Source organism: Cupressus sempervirens, chromosome 2 (assembly GCF_028749045.1).
Source record: "Cupressus sempervirens isolate cs-2001-9-10 chromosome 2, ASM2874904v1, whole genome shotgun sequence".
Lineage (NCBI taxonomy): Eukaryota > Viridiplantae > Streptophyta > Pinopsida > Cupressales > Cupressaceae > Cupressus > Cupressus sempervirens.
The window spans coordinates 641,262,540-641,287,550 of NC_143119.1; the positions used below are offsets into that span (position 1 = coordinate 641,262,540).

Sequence of the window (25,011 nt, forward strand, 5' to 3'; positions counted from 1 at the left end):
GGAAGATACAGCAACGACTACAACCATGAACAGAAATGTGAAAACCTTGTCGTTTGAAGTGCGTATTGCAGGAGACACAAGCACAAGAGCAAGTAAAAAGAAAGGCAAGCAAACAGCATAGTCGGCTGCAACTGATAATCTCGCAGCACACAATGTCTCGTTTGAGGGTTTGAATGGAGCAGAATGCAGGAAATGATGAGAGGAGACCTTAGTTACCGGATTCGCCTGGAAAAGGCCGGATCCGGGCTCGGGTCCGATTCGGATCCTGATCCACGTATGGATCCGTGAGGATCCAGGCAGGATTCGTAATCCACAGGCAGGATTATGAATCCTGCCCGGATCCTCGAGGATCCACGCGCGGATCCGCGTGAATCCGCGGCAATGACAGGAGGAGTATGCAAAAACGTGGGCGCATTATCATTTTTTAATGTTTTTTTTTTGCCCTAAAGGCCCTAAACCCTAAAACGACCCTCTAAATCACAATGCAAGTTCATTTGCTCTCTATTTTGCTCTCTATTTTGCTCTCTCATTTTGCTCTATCATACTTGCTAGTTTGAAGTGAAGTGCTTGGATTCGAAGGAGATCGGTTGTGGAGCTTCAAATACCTTGCAAGAAGTGTTTACGGTATGCATTTCAACCATATTTTTGAATTCTTTCATAGATTATTGATTTATTTTTAGTTTTCCAAATTTTCAAGTTTTTGTGCAAGTGTGAAGCATGGTTTTCTTTCACTTTTTCTAGATTGCAAGAATAGAACAATGAGTAGTCAAGGCTCAGTGGGTGGGGGTGCGGCTGCATCACCAAGCTTCAAAATTGATAAGGGGTCTCCTTTATGGAGACACACAACAAGAGTTGCACAATGTCCTGGGGGTGGGGCATACATATGGAAATGTAATTTTTGCAACATACAACATAGAAGCTCCTATTCCCGAGTGAAACTACATTTTTTGGACCCTGCGGGTGAAGGAATTCACATGTGTCAAGGTAGTGATAAGAAGGGATTACCAGCTGCACAAATAGCAGCATTAGCAAAAGAGCAAGATGATGCTGATAGAGCAGTTGCAAAAGCAAAACGTGGTGCTTCCCAAAAAACAAATATACCAACACCATCATTTGATCAAACAAACACAAGAACACATCCTTTTTTGCCTATGCCAACTACAAATGATGAAGATGAAGACCCATCTCCACTCACCCGCAAGAGAGGCCCACTAGATAGGGCATTCCAAATTAAAAAGAGAGACATTGCTGATCACAAAATTGGACGTTGTTTAATTGCAAATGGTGTTTCATTTAATTTTGCTAGATCACCTTATTTTAGGGAGATGGTGGAAGCAATAAATGATGCACCCCATGGTTACAAACCGCCTGGTTATGAGAAGTTGCGCACTACCATATTACATGATGAGAGGAAAAATGTAGAGGCTCAACTTCAACCAATAAGAGATTTTTGGGTTCAATCAGGTGTGTCTATTATTTCGGATGGTTGGAAAGATTGTAGAAACCGTCCATTGATCAATGTTATTGCTGTATGCCCTAAGGGGGCAATGTTCTTGAAGGCAGTTGATTGTGAAGGGCAAGTGAAAGATGCAGAATTTATTTCACGCATTCTCATTGATGCTATGGAGTCAGTGGGTCCTGATAATGTTGTTCAAGTGGTCACGGACAATGCAAAAGTTTGCAGGGCTGCAGGGATAATTGTAGAGTCTAGATATGATCATATCTTTTGGACACCATGCACCATCCATTCTCTCAATTTAGTGATGAAAGCAATTGGCACCGAAATAGATTGGGTGAAAAAGATATATGAGGAAGCTAAAGAGATTCAAATGTTTGTGACAAATCACCACATGTCACAAGCAATTTTTAGGAGTTTCTCGGACTTGGAGTTATTGAAGGTAAATTTTTATATTTAATATATAATTGAATATTATTGGATTCTACAATTATTAATTTTTGTTGTTGTTTACATTAACATGTTTTAATTTTTAAATGTTTTACTAACTTGAGTTTAACATGTTCTTAGGTTGCTGAAACCCGCTTTGCCTCTCACACAATCGTCTTGAGACGACTTGTGAAGGTAAAAGAAGCATTGAAGCATATGGTCATTAGCCCCCAATGGGGCATTTGGAAGAATTCCAATACAGCAAGGGCTTTAAATGTGAGAAGAATGATACTAGATGAGGATTGGTGGGGTCTTGTGAGTTATGTGTTGGAAATCACCGATCCAATAATGGCAATGCTTCGCTTCGCAGATAGTGATGAGCCATGCCTTGGGGATATTTATGATTTCATGGATAGTATGCTGGAAAAAATTAAAATGGTAAGTTTTACGCTCTTTTACAACAATTTTTTATTTGAGAGATATCTAGATTCTAAAGTTTAAATTGACATATTCACTAATTATAATTATTATTCATATTTCATATCTTAGGTCATACAGAGGAGGGAGAATGATCCTGAGGACACCCTTTACAAGAAGGTGGAAAAAATTGTTCATCATCGATGGAACAAGATGACCACACCTTTGCACCTCCTTGCATATGCTCTATCCCCGAGGTACTGTAGTTCTTATCAAATGTTTGTGCTTATTTTATCCAATGTTTGTGCTATTGATATTTGATAGTGTTCAATTGTCTTTTGTTATCCCCAGGTACTATAGTGCAGATGTACTTCGCCTTCCAGGTAGAGTGCCACCATTTAGAGATGCAGAGGTTGCAGATAGGTATAAGAGGGCACTAGCTAAGATATTCCAAGATTCAGAGATTGGGGCAATTGTGAGGAGTGAATTTGCTGCTTTCAACTCAGGTGAGGATTTCGACCCTATTGCCATAGCAGACCAAAGCAGGATGGGTGCCATCAAATGGTGGTACCTTCATGGGCAAGCCTTCACGTACCTCCAACCTCTTGCCATAAAGGTCCTATCCCAAGTAAGTTTGTAAAATTAAGCTTAAGGTTAACATTCTCAATTCCTTGAATTTATTATTTAATTTATTTATCTTGATTGTTGTATTGATAATTTTTAATTTCTCTTTAGGTTGCCAGCTCTTCTGCCGCTGAGCGGAATTGGAGTACTTACTCCTTTATCCACTCAATCAAATGCAACCGGTTGGCTCCAAAAAAATCAGAAGACCTTGTGTTCATTCACAACAATTTGCGCTTGTTGTCACGGAAGGATCCTAAGTACAAGAAGGGGCCCAAAAAGCTTTGGGATGTAGCACCCGAGACTCCTGATTTAGATATGACCATCCGAGATCTTGCTAGATCCACTTTGACTGATGTGGATGATGAGGAGGAGGATTATGAGTTAACAATCCCCTCTACTACTAGTGGTTTGGGTTCCTCTACTAATACAGATGCAGCACTTGCAGCTCACCAGTACCCCTCTGATGCGGATTTTCTTGAAAATCCATTTGATGATTAAATAAAAAACTTTAGTGTTGACTCTTGACTCTTTTATGAGTAAATCATGTTATAAACTTTAAGTTTAATGATCTATATTTTGAATGTTACAAGCTTTCACTTTCAGTAATTCAATGTGAATGTGTTGATTTTCTTTATAATCGTGAAAATAGATTAATTATCAATGTCATTGATCAAGTATACTAGATTCATACTATGAAATGATTTAGTTTTAGAATTATGTATATTTCTCTTATTTTTTAGTATATATAATGCATATATATATATATATATGCACGAATCCTCCACGAATCATAATTGGGAAAAAAAAAAAATCCCGAATCTATGGATCCGATTCACGTGCCCAAATCGGATTTGTGTCACGAATCGGCAACTAAGGAGGAGACACTTGATAACCATCTAGTGAAAACCAATATTCGAAAGGCACAAGTTGAATGGGCAATATAGATGCCTATATTTTGCATTCAAGACTGAAGTGTTCCTGCGCATAATGATAGAGACGTGCGATAGATTCTCTCGAACCAGTTCGTTCGCCTATCTTAGATGCGACCTTGTAATATCATTTAGAGCACAGACTTCGCACGGGTATTCAGACTACCTGGTCATTCACAGGGTGGAAGGAAAATCAACAATAAATCGAAAAAATTGAGTCGAGAGGTGAAGGCACAACTGGTACAGTTGGTATGCAGGGATTTGACACAAACAGAGAAACAAGCCCTCGTGGACACGTCAAAGGGTAGAGGACTGAAGAAGTCCAACGTTCAACAAGGGCACTAACGTTGTCTTATGGACTTAGTAAAAAGTCACCTCACAGGATCCAACTGTGCTTCAAACATCTCATTCCTACAAGTGGCGATGATGAATGGGATCCTACATGGAAGAGTGTACGATTGGGTTGCACTGTTGGCAGAAAGGATGTACGAATTTATGGCACTGCAACATAAGACGTTCTAAATGCCACACTATGCAATTGGTCTATTTTTGGAGGCAATGATGCGGATGATTCCCCACGACAGGCTGGAGGACAAGCTTGGACCACTCGCACCAGGCGAACCCCCGATCATGCAGTGGAGGCACCTCAACACACTTGGCAACAAGACCACGATTAGACAGAAACAATCGAGACCGGATGGAGGAGATACTGATGGTGGTCGCCAGGAGACTTCTTCCGATGAGAGTGAGACTTACGCAAAGGACAAAAAAGAGGACAAGGAGGTGGAAGTGATTACAGTGAAACCATTAAGATTTTCACAGCCTACACTCTCCGCGATGACGAACTTGGTTCCAGTGGGTACACACCACATTCCAAGGTTTGGTCAATTCAGACAGCCAGTGATGATGATTGTTGCTACCATTGCAATTCAGCCAACTACAGGACACTACCCATTCCGAAGGCCGTAGCCGTAGGGGGGACAGAGTCACATTCGTCACCGACGGCAACAGTCATTCCAGAGGTAACGATGGAGCTTGTTCGAGAGGTAACGACGTTGACAGTCGTTCCAAAAGTAACGATGGCGCAGCATTGTTAGCAACGCCTAAGGAACCAAACAAAGAAAGTAAATCCCAGAGCTTGAGCACGTACTTGAGTACAAGGTTTAACCCTACACCAACACCATGGGCAACAGGTATTCTTACACTTGCGCGGGAAGTAGCCCCAAAAGGAGATCGTGTAGGCACACAAGTGGAGGAGAGTCACCTGACACAAATCAATGGGATATCACACTTCTCCACGGAGAGCACTGCTAAGCAGATAGTAGAGGCAGTAAAGATGGCTATGGACACTGAGCAACCTACAGTAGGGCCAGATGCATCGATGGGAGAGGGTGTGGAGGCATTTATTGCTAATATGGCAACTTGGGCTCGACGACTGGTGGCTTCTACACAAACAAAAGCCTTGGATTTAATAGTAAAGGAGCTGGAGCACGTCATATCCCTCATGAGAGTAGGGTGCCCAGCTGCCTTTTCAGTCTGCTTCGAGGAGTGTGGGTGGCCCAGAGTCAAGACTACAGAGATGCGCAAGGATTGGGTCAATACGAGAGAGTCAGTTAGAGAGGGCCACATAGAGGCTCTAACTCAGGAGATAGTCCGGATATACAAGGATGCTTATTATGCCCTTCGGAGGAGCTAAGCAGACCAGGCAACGACAAAGAGTGCTCGAGAGGAGTTAAATAGGGTAGCAGCGATGAAGGCAGAACTAGTTGCAGAGAAAGCTGCTCAGGAGTGAAAGAGAGCGGCCTAGGAATCCAAGAGGACAACATTTTTGGCCCAGCAAAGTCAACTACAACAAGTGGCAACAAAGAAGGAGACGGAACTTGGAGAGATTGCTAGAATGATGCAAACAAACTTGGAGATTCAAATGGAGGTTGATGCAGATTTGAAGGTACGGACAAGGCAAGTGTGTGAGCTATGAGCAGAGCTAGACGAGCTTAGAGCACAGACGTCTACTACACCTGGGATGCATCCCTCTTCTTAGTGTCTACATCTTGATGTAATTAATTGTTTGGGTTATAGTTTGAGTTTTGTTGTCTCTTTTTTGTCATTTAGAGACGACTTTACTTTTTGGGGGGATGATGTCGGTAAAAAGTATTATAGCCAACGGGTAGAGTTGTATTCAAAAGGGCGCGTGACGGTTGAATCACCCCTTCGGGAAAGTATATGTACATCGTCCGAATGGACTATTGGAGCATCATTAGCATTGTAATCATTGTAATTGGAATTGCATATTTCTTATATGAATAAAGTCTTTGTTTTGTGTTACATCCTAATCTATTAATGCAATAAGTATCCATCTACCCTATATGGTAAACAATAGCCTCAATGCCGCCTTCTAAAGAGTCACATTCTAGAATAAAAGGAACTGTGAAATCTAGAATTAACAAAATAGGAAATGAACTCAATATCTCCTAAGTTCTAAAAAGATGGCTGGGTTATAGGACTCCAAGAGAATTCTCCTTTCTTCATTTAATTAGTCGAAGGAGCTGCAAGAGTGGGAACCCCTTTATAAATCTTCTATAAGAGCTGCAAATTCCTATAAATCCTCTCAATTGTTTCATTTCCTTGGTCTAGGCCACTCCTAGATTGCGTTGATCTTCTCGTCATCTAAACTAACACCTTGGACAATAATCTTGATGCCAAATATAAAAACTCAATCAACACTAATTCGCATTTTAAGACCTTAGCATAAAAACAATGTTTCTCAAGTATGCCAAGCACCTATCAAAATGCTTCAATTGATCCTCCCATGACTTACTATGTATCAAAATCTCATCAAAGAAACAAACACAAATTTCCTCAATGAAGAATGAACACCTAATTCATGCATGATTAGATGGTAGCACATGCATTAAATTAAACCAAATGGAATAACCAAGAACTAATAATACACACAATGACACCTAAAAGTTGTTGTATGCACATCCTCACCTCTTGCAATAATTTGATGGTACCGCAATCACAAACTAATGACTCAACAATCAATTTGTCAGTCCTAGGTATGGGATAGCGATTTTTTATTGTCCTTTTGTTGAGGGTTGTATAATCGATGCACATTTTCATAGTCCCATCATTCTTCTTAAGAGATGAAGTAAATGGGCTAGAACTAGGCCTTGTATGCCCCATATCCAATAGATTCTCGATTCCCTTCTCAATATCTTTCTGAAACTCTAAGAAATTGGATGAATTTGTGAATACACCAAATAAATAGAGTTTACAAACAGTATAAAAAGCATTGACGAAAAAGCAAAGTCGTCTAAACAAAGACAATGTCTAAAAATATAAAAAATTAAGACGATTCAAAAAAAGAGCCTAAATGACCATTAAACTAAGATTCTAAATAATGAATTAAAATTAGCAAGAAATTAGGATACTAAAATGCCCTCCATTAATGATCATTCTATCAACTACCTTGCAGAAGATTTCACATGTCTTGTGGTCATAAGTTCTTCAGAACATTTTGCTATCAATGATCAAGAGTAGCCAAAATCATTGCTAAGGCTCTTATGGAGCTGGTTTAGTTCAGTGTCTATCTCATCTTGGTGGTTTTTGGTTTTTTTGTGTCTAGTTCTGGTCATTGGTCTTTTGGTTTTCTAGCGGTCTTGTTGGCTGGTTTTTTTTTTTTTTTGGTGAAACATTATATTTATATTAATAATAACTGGTTCAAAAAAGCTCCCGGAGAAAAGAACCAGAAAAGAAAAACTCTGGTCATTGCCTGATACAAAAAAAGATGCAAAAAAAGAAATACTGCATCAAGAGAGAGTATCTATCAAGACTAATGAATCTTGTCATAGAGATTCCCAGATTGAGAATATAGTGATTACAAAGAGCCCAAAACTCATATGAATACAATTCATTGATTGGTGCCAGAGACAAGACCAAGAGCCCAGCCAAAAATTGTCACAAAGATTACCATCACTAATCTACATCCAAAACTTCAATTAAGACCATGATATTAGAAAGCCATCTGATGCAAGTGCAATCCAAGACCCTGCCCTACATACAATATCTCAAAAGAACAAGTGAGATCCATAAAAGAAAAAAACATGCGAAATCATAGAGAAGTCATGATTTACTATCAAATAAAATATGAGGACTCAGCCTTATACTAAACATATTCTTTTGTCATAATATTAACCAAGTTGGGGAGATCAAGGAGGTTAAGTGGGGAAAGTAAAGAGTTGATATAAACCCCATCAGTACCCAAATTAGCGAGACAATCAACTAAAAGATTGCCTTCTCTATAAGTATGCATGATGTAACGTTCAGAGATTGAATCAAGAAGAGACCACACTTGATGTAATATATACTATATGGACCAATTATATACATGACGTTTAATACACGCATTAATAATAATGGATGAATCCCCTTCAACAAGTAACTTAGATATAGAAAGAGATTTTGCAAGTTCCAAACCAAAAAGCAAGGCCAAGGCCTCAGCTTTGTTATAAGTACACTGAGGGAGAGAAGATGATTTTGCTGCAATCACATGACCTTTAAAATCTCTAAGACTATGTCATAGCCAGAGTTGTATGGATTTCCTCTAGAGGCCCCATCAAAATTGAGTTTGAAATAACCCTCACTTGGTGGAATCCACTTGGTTTGTACTCGAATAAGTGGAATCTTTGATGGGCATAATGGAGTAGGAAGATGAGGAAAAAGTAAACCCTTCCACTGCTGAATAACATAGCCATCCCAAGGAGAAAAAACATGTTTACCCTTATATTCACTTACTGAAGCATTAACAAACTCAACAATTGATCTCTCTAATCCTTCCAAAAATTGAGGTATTGGAGATGACGTCTGTCTAAAAATTCTCTTGTTTCTTTTCCACCAAATTGCCCATACTACAGATGCAGGGATGCACTTCCAAACACATGAAAACATTGATTTAGCGTATAAGATTGGCCATGCTTGGAATAAATCCCATGAGAATTAAGTAATGGCATCTGGAAATTAAGCTTATCAAGGACAAAATGCCAACAATCTTGGGCAAAAAGGCAGTTTAAGAGGTGATCTATTGTTTCTATAACTTGCGGACAGAGCACGCAGCTAAAGGGATCAGAAATGTTCAATCTCTAAAGACAATCACTAGTTAAAATTCGGTTCTTTAGTGCAAGCCATGCAAAGCATCCTGCTTTTGGCAGAACTGAGCTTGTAATGCCTACCCCTACTTTACTTTTCTGATTTGTTTTGACCAAATTCTTTAAGGCATGTGCTATGATTATGTTCAATGATGATATATATCTATTGACTTTCAGTTATTGAATGATGTTAGTTAGACAAATGATTTTTATGTGGTTTCTATGGATACTTACCCCATACTTGCATGTGTATGGTGTGCGTGTATGTTTTCTTTATGTTTGATGTTTCCGATGTGGTTGAGGAAGGGAGTTGTAGTCACCTGCTAGTCGGGATCTACACGATGAACCACTTCCTACCATTGCCTATTTAGTTTAGAATATTGTGTTTGTACATTCGTGGATTTTTTGCAGATTGCAGATACCGGGTATTGACTTCCCTGATTTGCCAGGATGAACGTACCCTATCACAGTATTTCAATGGTATAAGTGGGAGATAACTCGAGTCCAAATCCTAAACCCTAAGCCAATTGTCCTAGAAAATAGGACAAGTATCTAAGTTAGTTTACCCGTCTGAATTCATCAAGTGACGTGAATTCATTATTTTAACTCTGGAATTTGATTTTTGTCCTGTGTCTTCAATTGGGTTTTCGTCTTTCTTCCTATGGGTCTTTGGTGATTTTTCTATTAATTAAGTCAGATTAAAAGATAATATATGGAAATTTTATAAAAAAATTTGATATTTAATTAATTGAGAAATTAATTCAATTAAATAATTAAATTTAAAGATTTTATTAGAGTTCTATTTTGACGTATTTATATTTACTTAATGATAATTATTTAGGAGTTTTATTTTAATAATAAATTCTAAATAATGTTATTAATTAAGTTAATAAATATATTATTAAAAAATGTCTCGTGAATTAATTAACTAAAAGAATTAAATTTAAAAGATTTGATTAAAGTTCTAATTTAGACATATTTATTTAATTTAATTATAATTTATTTAGGAGTTTTGTTTTTAATAAACTCTAAATAATATTATTAGTTAAATTAATAAATATTATATTAAAAACGTCACATGATTTAATAAGGGAGGGAAAGCTTTAATTTAATAAAGTTTATTTTAATTAAATTGCATAAAGTGTGTGCATGAAAATTAATATATAGTAATTAAAGACAAGGGGTTTTCGCATGATTGCATGATCAAAGCCTTGATTTGAGGGAAAAACTCTTTACTAAGGAAATTAGAACTCATTTATAGATACACAAGTTTGGAGGAGCCAATTTTCGAAAAGAGGGTTTTCGAAAGAAAAGGAAGATTCTTGCATGTTTGTGCGTTCATTGTTTTAGCATGAGATCCAGGTAGGATTTTGTGGGTTTGTGCAGTAGTTGCTCGTTCTTCGAATTCCTGTCTTCTTTGTGTCCGTTATGTTTCTGTTTTTAGAATTTCTTTGGGTTGAAACCTTTGTTTGAGAAAATTGGTTTCCATTATAGAATTGTTTGTGATTTAATTTGAAAACCTTTAGTAAATATTGAACTTTAGGATTTTCAAAACCTAATGAATTATGAAATTCATTTTTGTATGCACTTTATGTGACGTGTGATTTACTGGTGTTGGAGTTTTTTGGGTTGTCTTAGCTTTGGCCAATCAGAATGTTTACTAGAGGCTCGGGAATTCAGATTTGTGATGCCATGATGATGTTTTGATCTCAATCTTTTATACTCAACTATGGTAATGTGTCTAGTATGCTCTATGAGATGTTTTGATCTATTGATTGTTATTGCTTTTCAGTGTTCTTGTGTGAAATTGAGGTGAATGGTGTGACCTGTCTAATATAACCTTTGAGTCTTCGATCAGTTGTATGTGGATTGCTTTACAGTCACTTTTATAGGATTGAGGTGTTTGTACGATTTGTGCTTGGTGATGTCATGTTATGACGTGGATTGGTTTATGTATACTTAATTTTGGGATCAGTCCTGTTAAGATGATCATTTTGGTGGAATCTATGATTATGATCAATGATTTTCAGTATTTGTCAGTTCCTTGTTTAAGAACTGATGTATGGTATGTGGTCTTTTGTGATCTTTTGATTTTATTAAGCTTAGGGTAGGTTATCTATATGTCATGTTGGGAAGTGGCTTGCAATGGAGGTCGGGGCCCAAAGTGGCTATCAGGGTAACCCATTGTAGGTTATTTAATAAGTGATAACATTTCATTAAATGGGTTTAAAATGAATTAACAAGATATTGGTACCACAGAAAGTCACTAAGGGCCCGGAGGATTAGAAGACTAGGCGGGTAACCTTAGAGTTGACTCGTTAGTATGCCTTGTCAGTACGAAAGGATTCTAGTGTTGCATAGAGTCACTAGGGGGCCGGAGGATTAAAAGACTAGCCGAGTAACCCTAGAGCTGATTCGTGCGATGACACTTGCCCACTTGCATAGTAGATTTCCTACGTGTCTGTGTTGCCTCTGGGATTAGTTGATACTTGTGTCTTGGTACCCTTTGAGATAGTTTTCTTTTAGGGTTTCCTTGACTTAGATATTACTTTTGATTTTGGGATTGATATCCTGTTTGGGACTTGAGACTATCTCCTTAGCGCAGTGGGAGTGGACCATTTAGGTTCCACGAGGTTGGGTGGTAGTGGTTTTTCTTACACCATTGAGATCCAACCGTCAGATGCCGTTGCTGGATGTGTTTGTGCAAATGTTCCTTTTAATCTGTTATTGTATTTCTATGATGGATGGTTATACTTAGTGTATTGTATTTGATTTCAAAAATCTTACAAGATGATGTAATCTATTTTTATGATGTATATTCTTTCAGCCTTTCATACCCTATGACATGTATAGTGGATGATTGTGCATTCTGATTATTGCCAAGTGGCATTATGGACAAATGTATATTATTTAATTGGATTTGAACTTATAGTTAATCTTTAATGTGGATGTGTTATTTATTGGATTTAGAATTAATTAAAATTAAATGTGATTCAACGTCATGGGAGCCTTAAGAATTGTAATCTATTTTATGGTACGTGTTTATGTGAATGTTAATCGCTTCTGCTATGTTATAACTGTTGTTGTTAAGTTATTATCTTTAACTTTTTTATTAAAAAAATGTTTGACAAACTTAGTAAAACTTTAGGTTAACTTCTTTTGGGTCACATGGCAAGGCGTTACACAGCTATTCCAACAAAATTCAAAAGCACGATATGTGGTTTGATTATACTGGTTATGTTGGAGAGCCAAGTATCCTAGTTTAATAGAGTATTTACCATCTTTAGCTGGAACCCAAAAGAGGCAATTTGGATGATTAGACATAAAGGCATTCCTTTCAGCTAGTACTTGTTTGAAAGAAGCAGCCTGATTGTGGGATATAGGAAGAGTTGAGGGGTCTTGCCAAATGACTAGCCCTATGAACCTATGAATAGCTGAGACATAAGTAGAAAAGGATGTCCCCCAAGCTTGAATAACTATGTTTGAAAAATCCTTTAGAGAATCAATAGTGGCAAAGGGGGGGAACCCATTCCATGAATCAAACCAAAAATTGACACTATCCCCGTTGTTCACTTGCCATGATATGAATGAAGTAACAACTTCTCGAGAAGCCATCATGAAATCCCAAATGACAGACCCCTTTGGCGGGTCTAGCACAGTAAGAACTCTGGAAGGTTCCAAGTTATCTAAATATTTCTCTTGTAAAAGGCAACACCATTTGGCAAAGAATTTTTCATACATTTGCCAAACAAGTTTAGCACCAAAAGCCCTATTCCTATTGGCAATGTTGGGAAGTTTGACACCTCCTATTCTATAAGAGGTTGACATGGCATGAATAGAAATTAGCAGTATTATCTTCAAACCATTCATATTATTTGACCAACGGAAGGTGTGGATTAAAGTTTCAATTTGCTTGTAGAATGGAGAAGTAATAGTTAGGAATGGCAGAACGAACAGTTTTGATAGGCAAAATTCTACCCGAGAGGGACAACCAGTGAACCTTCCAAGCACTAATTCTACCATTGATATGACCAATCACAGATTTCCAATAAGAGGGTTTGTTTAATCCCATAAAAAAAGGAACACCAAGATAAGTAGAAGGTAAATGATCACGGAGAAAACCAAGAAGACGGATTATTCTTTGAGAAACCAATTGGGATGTATTAAATACATAAATTTTAGATTTAGTTGCATTGATACATTGACCTGAAACTTGTGTATATAGGTCAATGGCTTTTTTCATACTTTGTGCTTCTTGATATGTAGATGATCCAAAAAGTAAAGTATCGTCAGCAAAAAGAGAATAAGTTATGGACAAAGATATACCTACAATATTGATACCTTTCCACGACTCTTTTTGATTAAAAGAGTTAATAAGTCTGTTGAAGGCCTCTGCCATAATGATAAACAAGAATGGAGAAAGAGGGTCACCTTGACGAACTCCTTGGGAAGAGGCGAAGAAACCTGCTGGTGCACCATTAATGAGAATAGAAAAATGTGCACCTGAAATGCAAGCTTTAATCCATTTACACCACCTAGAAGAAAAACCAAACTGATGAAGGACTAGAAGAAGAAAAGACCAATTCAATTTATCGTAAGCCTTCATCATATCTAATTTGGCAACAAAGGCTGAAATATTATGTTCTTTGATGGAATGAAGGGTCTCATGGGCTATTATAGCTCCCTCAGTTGTTTCCCGACCAAGAACAAAACCCCCTTGTTCTATCGATATAATTTTTGGAATAATGGGCTTAAGTTGCAAATAGATAGCCTTTGAGATAATCTTATAGATAGTGTTACATAAAGAAATAGGACAGAAATCAACAAAAGAATAGGGATCATTAACCTTTGGGATGATGTCATGTCCCCACTCTAGCTCAATCTAGCAGAGACATGTGAGTCAGTTTATTATGGGGTCTTGTAAGCTGACAGGGTTGGATAGAGACCCAGTATGGTTATTCAGTGTTGGGGACTTGGTGTTCTGGTGGTTATTGATCAGTTGGGAGACGTTCCTTGTTTTTAGGAGACAGTTCCTATATTTATGGGGTTCATTCCTACTTTTTAGGAGGTATGATCATGCACAGGGTTGGGTTTCCATGAGTTTGCTCTTTGGGTTCAGTTTCAGAGGGATAGAGCTTGTTTCCTAAAATTTAGGAGCATCCCTATATTTTAGGGATGAGACTGCCAGTGGATCCTTGATTTCCGACTTCAGTCACAGACAGGTGACAGGATGATTTTATGGTTTGTGATGTCAGCTGGGCATTTTGTAGCTATTTGGATTATATTTTTAATATTTCCTAAGTTAGCGTTTAATAATTAAATAAGGCTAAGTTAATAGCCATTTTGGAGTAATAAGGGGAATTTTGACCTCATTTGGATGTGTACCCCTTGGTGTGATAGCTCCTTGGAAAGGTTTTGAACTTTTCTAAATCTTTCTCTTTGGTCTCAGGGCAATTCAGTGAACGAATTTATGTCTATGGAGAAAAAGGGTCATTTTTAGTAACATTGCCACTTTAAAATAAGACTTAAATCACTTTTGTAACCCAACGCCTTTTGGAGTCACTTTAGGGTTTCATTTGCTTTGGAAGGGGTTATAAGGAGATGGAGGCGCCATTCCTCATTCTTATTATGCATTTTAAACTTGTTTACAAATTTGCTCTGCTTGGGCGATTTTATTCTGGGACGCAAACCACAAGGTATTTACTGGTTGGCACGTAACCCTCAGCAGTATTTGGTCTTCGAATTTTCAGTGGTATCAGCTGTTATCAGGGAACGAGGACACCATTTCAGCTTGGGTTTGCAATATTGTTTAGCTGGGCACGATTATTGGTACATGGGAAAGTGAGCCTTGCAGCGGTAGCCGCCATTTGCAGCACTTTGAAGTATACAGAGTCGGATAATCAGCAGCAGACGTTTGCATGTTCACAGTCCTTTTCCATCAGCCAGTTTGGCGTCATTGTTAGGGAAAATGTACTGGATCCTTTATTTGGCTCTATAATTCAAAGATCTGCCTGGTACGATTTGTATCAATTCTGATTTTGCTGCATATTGTTATTTATTTTCAGACTCTTTTCATATCATTTGCTCCTTCTCATTTCTATGTTGAATAATCATCAAAAACGCAAAAACAAACAAACTCTTCTACATTTCCGTCTAGTTCTGCAAGAAACTTTAATAAACAGGAAAAAGAAAATTAAAAAGAAAAAATATAATAAAGCTACAGCAGATTAGCAGCAGAGATCCATCAGGGATCTTTCAGATGAGAGCAATATTGGTGGTATTTAATTTCTTCAAAATGGAAACATTTTTCCTAGATTCTTGAAGAACCTCAAGCAATTCAAAACAAATGACATCCCAACATTTTTGAAAAAATAATGCAATGAACCCATCAGGGCCTGGTGCCTTATCAGCAAGCATAGAAAATACTACACCATGAATCTCAGAAAGAGTAAATGGGGCCATAAGAATCAAATTGTCTTGTTGCGTAATCAAAGAAGGGATGGAATCCAAGATCTCATCCACAAGGTGGGAAGAGGGGGGATCCTGTGGTGGAGGGGAAAGAAGATTAGAGAAGAACCTCACACTCTCAGTTTGAATGCCCTTAGCGTCAGAAATCAAATTTCCTAAATGGTCATGAATTTTAAAGATTGTGTTATTAGCCTTCTTTTGTTTGGTAGATGCATGAAAATTAGTATTCTGGTCCCCTTGTTGAAGCCACAATTCTCTACACTTTTGTCTCCAATACTCTTCTTCTCGCTTACATAATTCAAACCACTCCTCTTGCAAATTCTTTTGTCTTGAATGCATATCAGCATTTAAACCATGGAGTAAAATATGTTTATTAATCTCAGCCAATTTTTCTTCTACCACATTTTTCTCCTCAAAAATATTTTTAAAAACATGTTTGTTCCAAATCTTGATAAACCCTTTGACATACTACATTTTCTTGTGAAACTGAAACATTTTGGTTCCTAGCTCTAGTGGAGCATCCTTCCACCATTGTTTTAAGAGGCCATCAAAGTGGGGATGACAATACCATACACTTTCAAACTTAAAAGATGGTCTAGAAAAACTAGTAAGAGGAGAATCTAATGGAAGAATGGACAATTGAATAGGGAAATGGTCAGATTCTGAATATGGTAGTATATCAGATTGGATAGTATAATTCGCCAATTTCCAACATTGTGAACACAAAAATCTATCCAATCTAACTACAATCCGGTAGAACCCAACTTTTCTATTAGTCCAATTGAAAGATCCAGCTTGTGGGGGAACATCGAATAGAGCATTATTGTTAACAAAATCATTAAAGTCCTGGGTAGCTCTAGGTGGGGTAATAATACCTCCATACTTATCCCTAGGATGAAGATTGGCATTAAAGTCATCGGCAATAATAAATTTGGCACCTACTAATTGCTGAATAAAACCTGTAAGAGTAAGCCATAAACTTTGTTTATTTGACGTAGGGGTAGGGCCATAACCATTAATCAAATGGAATGAAAGTTCATAGTGTTGAATGGATAACATTTGCCAATTAGTTCCTTGATGAAGATGTTGAGCCTTGGTAGTCTTAGGATTCCATGATACAGCGAGGCCCCCAGAAGCACCTAAGCTAGGAACATGTGAGGAATTCCATGTTGACCAACATCCAACAGATTTCTGAAAGTTATTTGTTGATAGCTTAGTCTCCTGAAGAAAGACTAGATCACATTGGATAAAATCAAGACACTGCTTGATCCTATTACGTTTGTCAAGGGCATTAATGCCCCTAACATTCCATTGTTGGATATTATGAAGGTTCATTTGTTTTCCAGCATAGTTCTACTTTTGGACTTCCTTGTTATTATTATGTAATATGCTACTAATTGGGTTTCGAGTCCCTGTAAACCCTATTTTTACCTTAATCCAAAAAAGAGTAGCCAAAATCTATCTAGAAAATAATAGTGAAGAGTGTCCCCTTCTTCAAAATACTCTGCAACAAGAGACAAGAGTCTGTCACTAACTATGCCACTAAGATGAGTTTGCCACTAGCCCTCTCAAAATCAGCAAAACTAACCAAAAATCATCACAAAACATCCAACCTAATGTTGGATAGCAAATTTTTTCCTCCTTGTAGCTAGAGAGACCCCACGAACAATTGCGACAATTTTGAGGAAAAATTAGGAAACCTTCCAAATAGATGAGCAAGATACCCCAAAACAAATTGCAAGATACCATGATGTGTGAAGAACTTTTTGCAAATGGGCAAGATGGCTCAAAATAGACTACAAGAAGCTACATTTTTTGTGGAAAAAACTGACAAAACCTTGTAACTAAAATTTACAAAGAATCATTTTTTGGATAAAAATGAAAAAAAAAAAACCTTAAAAAGGAACATCTAACATAAATTCCATGCAAAACAACTTCACAAATCCCAGAACAATTTTTGAGGATAAAATTGAAAAACCAAATAGATAGCTAACACAAAATTTGAGACACGTAGTAGCATACCAAACATCATTTTTAAGGACAATGATAAAACCCAAAAAAAACCAAAGACCCCTCCTAAACTACAAAAACCTCGACCAGGTCATAAATGAGTAGACCCTACAAGTAATATTTTTATAGAGAAAATAATTATACAAAACTAAAAATATTTTTTTAGAAAATTAAGTATTTAAAAACCAGATTTTTTTGAAAAAAAATAATAAAAAACCCATACATGTCGTCATGTGCTAAAAAGCTACCCCAAAAAGTTGTGCTACAAAAACCCAATTTAAAGTCGTCAAAAACATGTGTACACTAAGGACAATGACACATTAAGCATGTGGATCGGAGAGAAACCCCCAACGCGGCTTGAAAAAACAAACACAGGCTATGAGCTTCTAATCTTGACATAAATTCACCCCTCTAACAAAATCCTTAAAAGTTCTCAGAAAAATAATCCGCCCAATAAAGAAGCAACTACTAAAAACTTTTGAAAGTTTTACTAACTATTTTGAAACAAAACCTTTAATGGTTTTTTTTTCCATAATCCTAGTTCCTCCCACGATACCAGACCATCACCCACTCTAATACAATGTAACTCTAAAAAAAGTAAATCAAATTGTATTACCAATACACCAAATAAATAAAGTTTACAAACGCTATAAAAAAGTGTTAACAAAAAAGAGAAGTCATCTAAATAAAGATGTCTAAAAATTGAAAATATTAAGACAATTCAAAAAAGAGAGCCTAAATGACCATCAAACCAAGATTCTAAACAATAAGCTATAAATAGAAAGAATCTAGAATATTAAAAATAGTCTAATGCTTTCTTTTAAATCCAAGGATGGTGATATGGAGTCGTCACGACTGGGTTTGCTACTTCCTCAAGCTCGATTGTATGTTGAAAACCTTTACCTAGTGGTAGTCCAAGATGAATGTCTTCAAAGGCCTTACTAGCCCAAATTGGAGTAAATATCCACATTGTAAGATGTCCCATCCTTTCAGGGACATGTGTTGGTAATTAAACATACAACTACCCATGCCACTTTGTCTCCACAAAGAGTTCGCTCCTTGAGCTGAAATTTTCACGCATCCATCATTAGAAAGACCACGTAGGACTACTCTCTTCCCGTAAGATTGGAATGATAAATCTATACTCTAATAACTCTATTTATATTTGTCAACTGAATACAATCATTGCACTCCTAAAACCACCTCTACCTCTTCTATGCGAATAATATAGAATCATATTTCTTCTTATACTCTCCCAAAGTCAATTCCATTTGTGGAATCTTTGTAAGAAGAAATAATTGTCCCACTAGCACCTATAACATTAAACCCTTCATTTTTTTGTCTTCGGTTCCAATTTAGTCAATAGTCATTCAGCAATGCAATTGTGAGTATCCCCACTATCAAGAAGAAAGTTCACCTTTTGCCCACACAAATCTCCTCTATCACAAAAAGTATTATCTTAGTGCCCCTCATAATGCTGCAAGTGTACCTTCTAAATGCTTTCCTCCTTAAAGCTCATGCTCCATCTCTTCTACATCTTTTCCAAGCTTGGGCTCATCATTCTTTGTATTATCATTGGAAACCACCTCTATGTAATATATTTGTCCTTTCCACAAACAACTATGCCTTGGCTGTTATGGCTCTCTACATGTGAAACTTGGTTTTTTCTTTCAAAGCTCATTCTAGACAACTTTGATGGACTTGGCTTAGGATATGATGCTCTACGAGGTGGTTTATTGTTTTAAAAAGTCTCTATGGTGAAATGGGAGGCACTTTATTAAAGTAGAATCTATTCTTAGTCACCCAATCCCTCAAATTACGAGCTATCTTGATGGCTTCTTCCAATATAACTTCGATCAAATGCCCTTACTAAACTTTGGGAGGTTTAGCTAGCCCTTTTACAAAAAAGAGTGAGTCTTCTTTCTATCACATTTGAAATCATCACTACACGCCTATTAAAATCTTCTATAGTCTTCTACATCGGCCTCTTCCTTTAGTTGTTGAAACTCCTTGAATAAATAGCTAGATCCCTTTTAACAAATCTCTCTATCAATCTTTGGCTAAAGTGTTCCAAATTAGTGATTGAATCATGCCCTTGTATTATTGTACCACGATAGCACCAATCATGTGCTATGACTTCAACAAGCAAGGTGGCAAACTTGATAGCCTCTTCTTCAAACATTTGATTCAAGCAGAAATGTGTCTAATTTCTGCAATCAAGCCCTGGTTGAGGAGTTACCAGATCCATCAAAAGTTGAAATGGCGATCTTTCCCAAATGGTATTGAATGTCCTTTCTCTCTTCATACCTTCTCTCACTCCTTGTTTTCATCTCATAGAACTCTATGAAAGTCATATCTTTGGGTAAGGAAGGGCTCAAGGTGTAGTATTCATCATGAAGCCTTTTCATTTGATCCTCATATTCAAGTGGTTCATCCTCTTTGTTGGTTGCTCCTTTTTATAAAAAAATTGACCTTGAAAGTCTTTGTATCGGTTTTCTCACCAACAAAGTTGTTTCCTTCTACTTTGTTTTGTAAAGGTCCAAGAGCACTCAAGAGTTTTATTCAATCCCCTTATACCATTTTTGTTGAAGTATCTGTCATGTTGGTTCAGAACTCTTTGGTATAATTGATGTATTCTTCCAAGGGTTTCTTCTCTTTGTTAATAGCTTGGATCACTATCACTCATGAAGCATAAAACAGGTTGGTAGGATGCCAAGCTTTGGTACCATTATACAAACCTCAGTCTTCAATTTTTCCTGATCTCAATCATTCTATACTCTGTTATTGAATTTTAAACTCAAAAGAGACTGATTGCAAGGAAATGATCTTAGAAAGTAAAGAACAATCAACTATAATTGCAAACTGATTATTTACATGTCAACAATTGGGAGTACAAAGTCCTAGTAATAGTATGCACAACACAAGTAAGGAGATTACATTACAAAATAATGTGAACATACATTAATTCCCACTCCCAATTATATCAGTTCAGAGAGCTAATAGAATTGAGCAAACTAGTATATTGGTGTAAGTGGTATATCTCTCAAAGGTTGGTTTGTATGCTGACCCTACCCTATTCTTCAATTCGAAGTCACTTAGGCACATTAAGGTAAGGTGCTTAGGTACCTTAAGTACCATTGCATCAGACTGTCAATCTCATGATATGCTTGCATTTGAGGCCTGCTCATGTTGGTATAGTTCTTCAACACAGTCTAGAACCATGCACTCAGAACCCATCAATGTCCTTCATTGTGTTGTTCTCCTTCCAGCACATCGCACCTCCTCCTTAAGATTTCAACTCCAGCAAAAGATCAGGGAATAATGAGATGTGTATCCAGTGCTTAGGAATTTGCTAAGAGAGGATACGGTTTTTGTGCTACCACAGTAAGCCTCTATGGATTTCATCTTAGATAACCAGGTGTGCATAAAGTGGTTTGTTGTATAACATTTGATTCCTTCGAGTGAGCACTTCCCTACCATAAATAGATGATGGTCAAACATGAAATGAATCAAATCCATTTATGGTGAAGCATTATAATCATAAAATGCCTTGAAGGGAGTTACCCCTATAAACATGTGATGTGTAAAATTGGAGCAATACTTCCCAAGGTGTAGCCAATTGACCCAAGTCATTTTTTCTGCCCCAAAACATAGTTTCCTCGAGTAACCTTCTATCCATTTGTTTGCTATTTTTATTTGCCATCAATTTGAGGATGATAGTGAATGCTTGATGTCAATTCCATACCCATAAAATAAAAGAGCTCTTGCCAAAACAGGCTAATGAATGCTATCCTTGTCACTCACAATGTCTCTTAGCAGCCCATGAAGTCTGAAAGTCTCTTTAAAGAATAGATCAGTTACTTACGTAGCTATGTAATTTGAAAATATGGCATGAAAGTGAGTCTTTCACCAACCACATAGATACAATCCCTACTTTGCACTTTTGGGAGTCCTATAATGAAATCCATGGAGATACTCCCCCATCTTTTATTTGGAATGAATAGAGGCTGCAACAGACCAGCTGGAAATGCATGTTTTGTTTTTTGTTGGCAATTCACTCTGAAATGCCTCAACACATCACCTTTGAGCCCCTTCCATGAAAATCACTCCCCTGGGTAACAAAGCAAGTGGTATGTCATGAATGCCCTCAAAATTTTGTTTCACCTTTGTTTTTGGCAAAAGGTACACTTGATCATTATAGAGAATAAGTTCATCCATCACTCTTTGTACCTATCAACTTGAAGCTTGCCTTCCCAAATGTCAATAGCAAAAGCATTTTTGGCATATTCAGATATTATAGAGACCTTGCGACCAGCAGATATATGAGTTATAGAGCAGAAATAAGGCATCCTAGAGAATGCATCAGCCACCACATTATTCTTTCCCTAACATTCTCCTTTCTGAAATCATGGGCTTGTAATTTACTCTATTTTTCTGTCTATCAGTCAAATGCTTTTGATTGAGGAAGGATTTCAAGCTGTATGATCTAGTTAAAAGGGGACTTTGAATGTAATAAAAAGTATTTTTAATAATTGGATGGAGAAATAAATTACAACAAACTAAAACAAAGGACATGAAAAAGACAACTACAAAAGAGAGGTCAAGGCACAAAACAAATCATCCAACCTTGTCATTTTACTAGTCCTTTGCCTTTAGACATTGAAGCATTCAAGGATGAATATGTTGGAAGACAAAAACCCTCTTGGATTTCCATGGTTGGAATCAGGGAAGACAACAGTCATTTCCATTGGGATAAAAATTTTCAAAGATTGCGCTTGAGCTTATAAATTGAAGTCATTCGCAGTTTCCCATCTCCATTGGATAATTCTGTTCAAAGATTGCACTTGAGATTATAAATTGAAGTCACTCACAGTTTCCCACACTATGCCTACAGTGATTTATTGAAGATTCCTAGATTTCAGCTTAAGAAGGTTTGGATTGACTATTAATTGCAAGAAAATGAGTGTGTGTGTGTGTGAGAGAGAGAGAGAGTGAGAGAGAGAGAGAGAGATTTGCAGATCATTTTCAAACCTGAAATGGTTAATATTTAAGAGTTTGTTGATGTTGTTGCATGCTTAAATTGGCTGTCATAAATAAAAATTATGATCTGGGGTTTCTATGTTGGTATTATTACAATAATAGATAGTTTCTATTCATATTTAATGGTTATCTATTGTAATCTATTGTAAATATTAGAATCTTTCTAATATTTAGTTAGCTCTTCGTTAGTTGTTAGTTATCTGTTAGGTAGAATAGAATGTTTCTATTCTTGACAATCGTTTCCTAAGGACACATCATTTATTCTTTTGTGTATAGTGATCTATTGATCTCTGTTAATGTCAAGCAAGTATTTTAACAATTACTTCCCATAATATGGTATCAGGGAAAATACTTACAAAAAAATTCGAATAAAACCTAATAATTTCATTTAACTAAATTATTAGTGCTATTTTTTTGGAAATAAATTTTCAGCTAGGGCTTCCTAATCTACTCCTGCAAGCTAGGGCTGAAAATTACATGAGTTTCTTGAAAATTGCGAGGGCTTTTCTGAAAATCGTGTGTATTTTCCTCTTGAAAATCGTGTCTCTATTGGGGTGTCTCTATTATGGCTTTCTTGGTCTCTAGCCAGCATCTATTTTGACTTGATTTTTGGCTCCATTTCCAGCAATTTTCCCAGCCTTTTTCTACTTAACACCACGTTTGGTTTTTTTGCCTGTGGTTTTCAACAAAATTTGCAGACATTCGTGGTTGTTTTGGGGAATATTTTTTCCTTTTTCATGGTCATTTTTTGCTTGTTTTGTGGCCTCTAGGGTTTCTAAAACCCTCTGTATTTAATTCATGCCCAAATCTACCATTTTTCCTATTCAAAGTGCAATTTTTTTGAGCTTTCCAAAAACGGTTAGGGCTTCTTTCGAAACTCTTAGGTAATTTGTCATTTTGTAAAACTAATTACGATTCTTGATGGGTTTTTGGAGAGCTCAACTGGGTGGTTGTCCATTTTTTTTTGGCTGCCTCAACTTTTCACGCTTCGGTTTTGGAGCCAATAGATCCATAATCCTACAAAATATTCCTTCTAGGTTTTTTGAGCTCTCTTCTAAGTGCCTCTTTATTTTTTGAGTCTTCTAATTTTTTGCCTCAAAGTACGTGCTCTTCACAGATTTTCATCTTTTTCACTAAAAAACGTGGTATGGCATCTTTGACAAATAATTTTCTCAAGGGAAATCAGAAGTTCAATGGTCGCAATTATGGCACATGCAAGTAGTGGATGCTAACAATCTTTGAATATTGGAATATTGATTAGATTGTTCTAAGTGTTACACAGCGTCCGACTACAACTGGTACTAATCCAAAAAAAAAAATGATCAGTATAATCGGGAGGTAGTGGTGCTTCTCAAATTATCCGTAGTTGATGATCAGCTCCCTCAACTTCCATCCAGCAAGCCAGGTGCCAAGATATGGGAGCATCTCAAGAAACTTCACGAGACTTTAAACAAAAGTTGGGCCTTCTTTCTCAAGAACTCTATGTTTTCCATTGTCATAGATGCACAGAAATCACTCCAGAACATTTAAATAGGATTTAGGAAATACGTGATCAATTGCTTGCCATTGGACGCAAGATGGAGGAAGAGGACATTGTGGTAATAACCCTCAAAACTTTACCCAAGTCCTATAAGCATTTCATCGACACTCTCAACATCACTTCTACTAATGTTATCTAAAGTTCACATATCTTTGCAGACTTCTACTTTAGCAAGATTGGTGGAAACAACAATTCGATAGCAGTTCCATCTCCACCTCCACAGAGCAAGCCTTTGCTGCTAAATCCTTTTAGAAGGATAAGGGCAAGTCTCATTCACAACAGTCTTCTCAACAGAAGTCCTTTGCTCCAGCATCAGAAGGCTCCAAGAAAAAGAACATTCAGTGCACAACTATTGCCACAAGTATGGTCACATGAAGGTTGAATGTCAAAAATGCTTAGCTGTCTTTTATAAACAATATGGTTTGCAGCCCAAAGCGAATGGTGCAAAGCACACTAAGAAGACATAATCTACCTTTTACGCCTTCATAGCTAAAAGACCTACAAATCATATGAAGTCATCTACCTAGTACATTGATTCAGGTGCCTCTCGACATTTCACCCATCATAGAGACTAGTTCACAAACTACCAACCTTTTTCAGATTCACTTATTTTTGGTGGAGGGGATGAATACATTGTTGTTGGCAAAGACAACATTCAGATTTGATTTGTTGGGAGGAATCTCATTTTCCTCGATGTGCACTACATTCCAAGGATGGAACTAAATCTACTCTCAGTCAGTCAATTCTTACGACACTCTCCGCAGTTGGATGTCACCTTTAGTTCATATTAGTGAATAGGGAGACTCGGTCTTTTCTTGCAATTGGCCTTGAGAATTGTGGTCTTTTCAGATTTGCTAATTCTAGTGATTCTCGGGACTTAGCTATGGCTGCTCAGTGGTCTTCTGTTAGTTCACTTTGGCATCAGCGGTATGGGCACTTAAATGTGTGTTA

General features: G+C 37.1%; 2 protein-coding genes across 3 annotated transcripts in view; one reads left to right on the plus strand and one right to left on the minus strand.

The window, feature by feature from the left end:
* LOC149575000 (uncharacterized) overlaps positions 1 to 25,011 on the minus strand; it is a 72,062-nt gene that overhangs the window by 35,111 nt on the left and 11,940 nt on the right. The window lies entirely within an intron of this gene.
* Positions 1,926 to 3,532, plus strand: LOC149575001 (uncharacterized). 2 transcript variants are annotated; one of them, XM_089812155.1, is made up of 3 exons: positions 1,926 to 2,559; positions 2,654 to 2,930; positions 3,038 to 3,532. In XM_089812155.1, the coding sequence occupies exons 1-3, from the start codon at positions 2,516 to 2,518 to the stop codon at positions 3,422 to 3,424; spliced, it is 708 nt and encodes a 235-aa protein (XP_089668281.1). In that variant the 5' UTR covers positions 1,926 to 2,515; the 3' UTR covers positions 3,425 to 3,532. The 2 variants fall into 2 exon arrangements, with proteins under 2 accessions (XP_089668281.1, XP_089668280.1); XM_089812154.1 differs by having other exon boundaries at positions 1,926 to 2,930.

What these genes read in the sequence shown, in the direction of transcription:
- LOC149575001 (XM_089812154.1), top strand. Translation starts at nt 2,544, where the DNA reads ATGCTCTATCCCCGAGGTACTGTAGTTCTTATCAAATGTTTGTGCTTA. An exon ending in CCATAAAGGTCCTATCCCAA is followed by an intron (nt 2,931 to 3,037) that starts GTAAGTTTGTAA and finishes ATTTCTCTTTAG; the next exon opens with GTTGCCAGCTCTTCTGCCGC.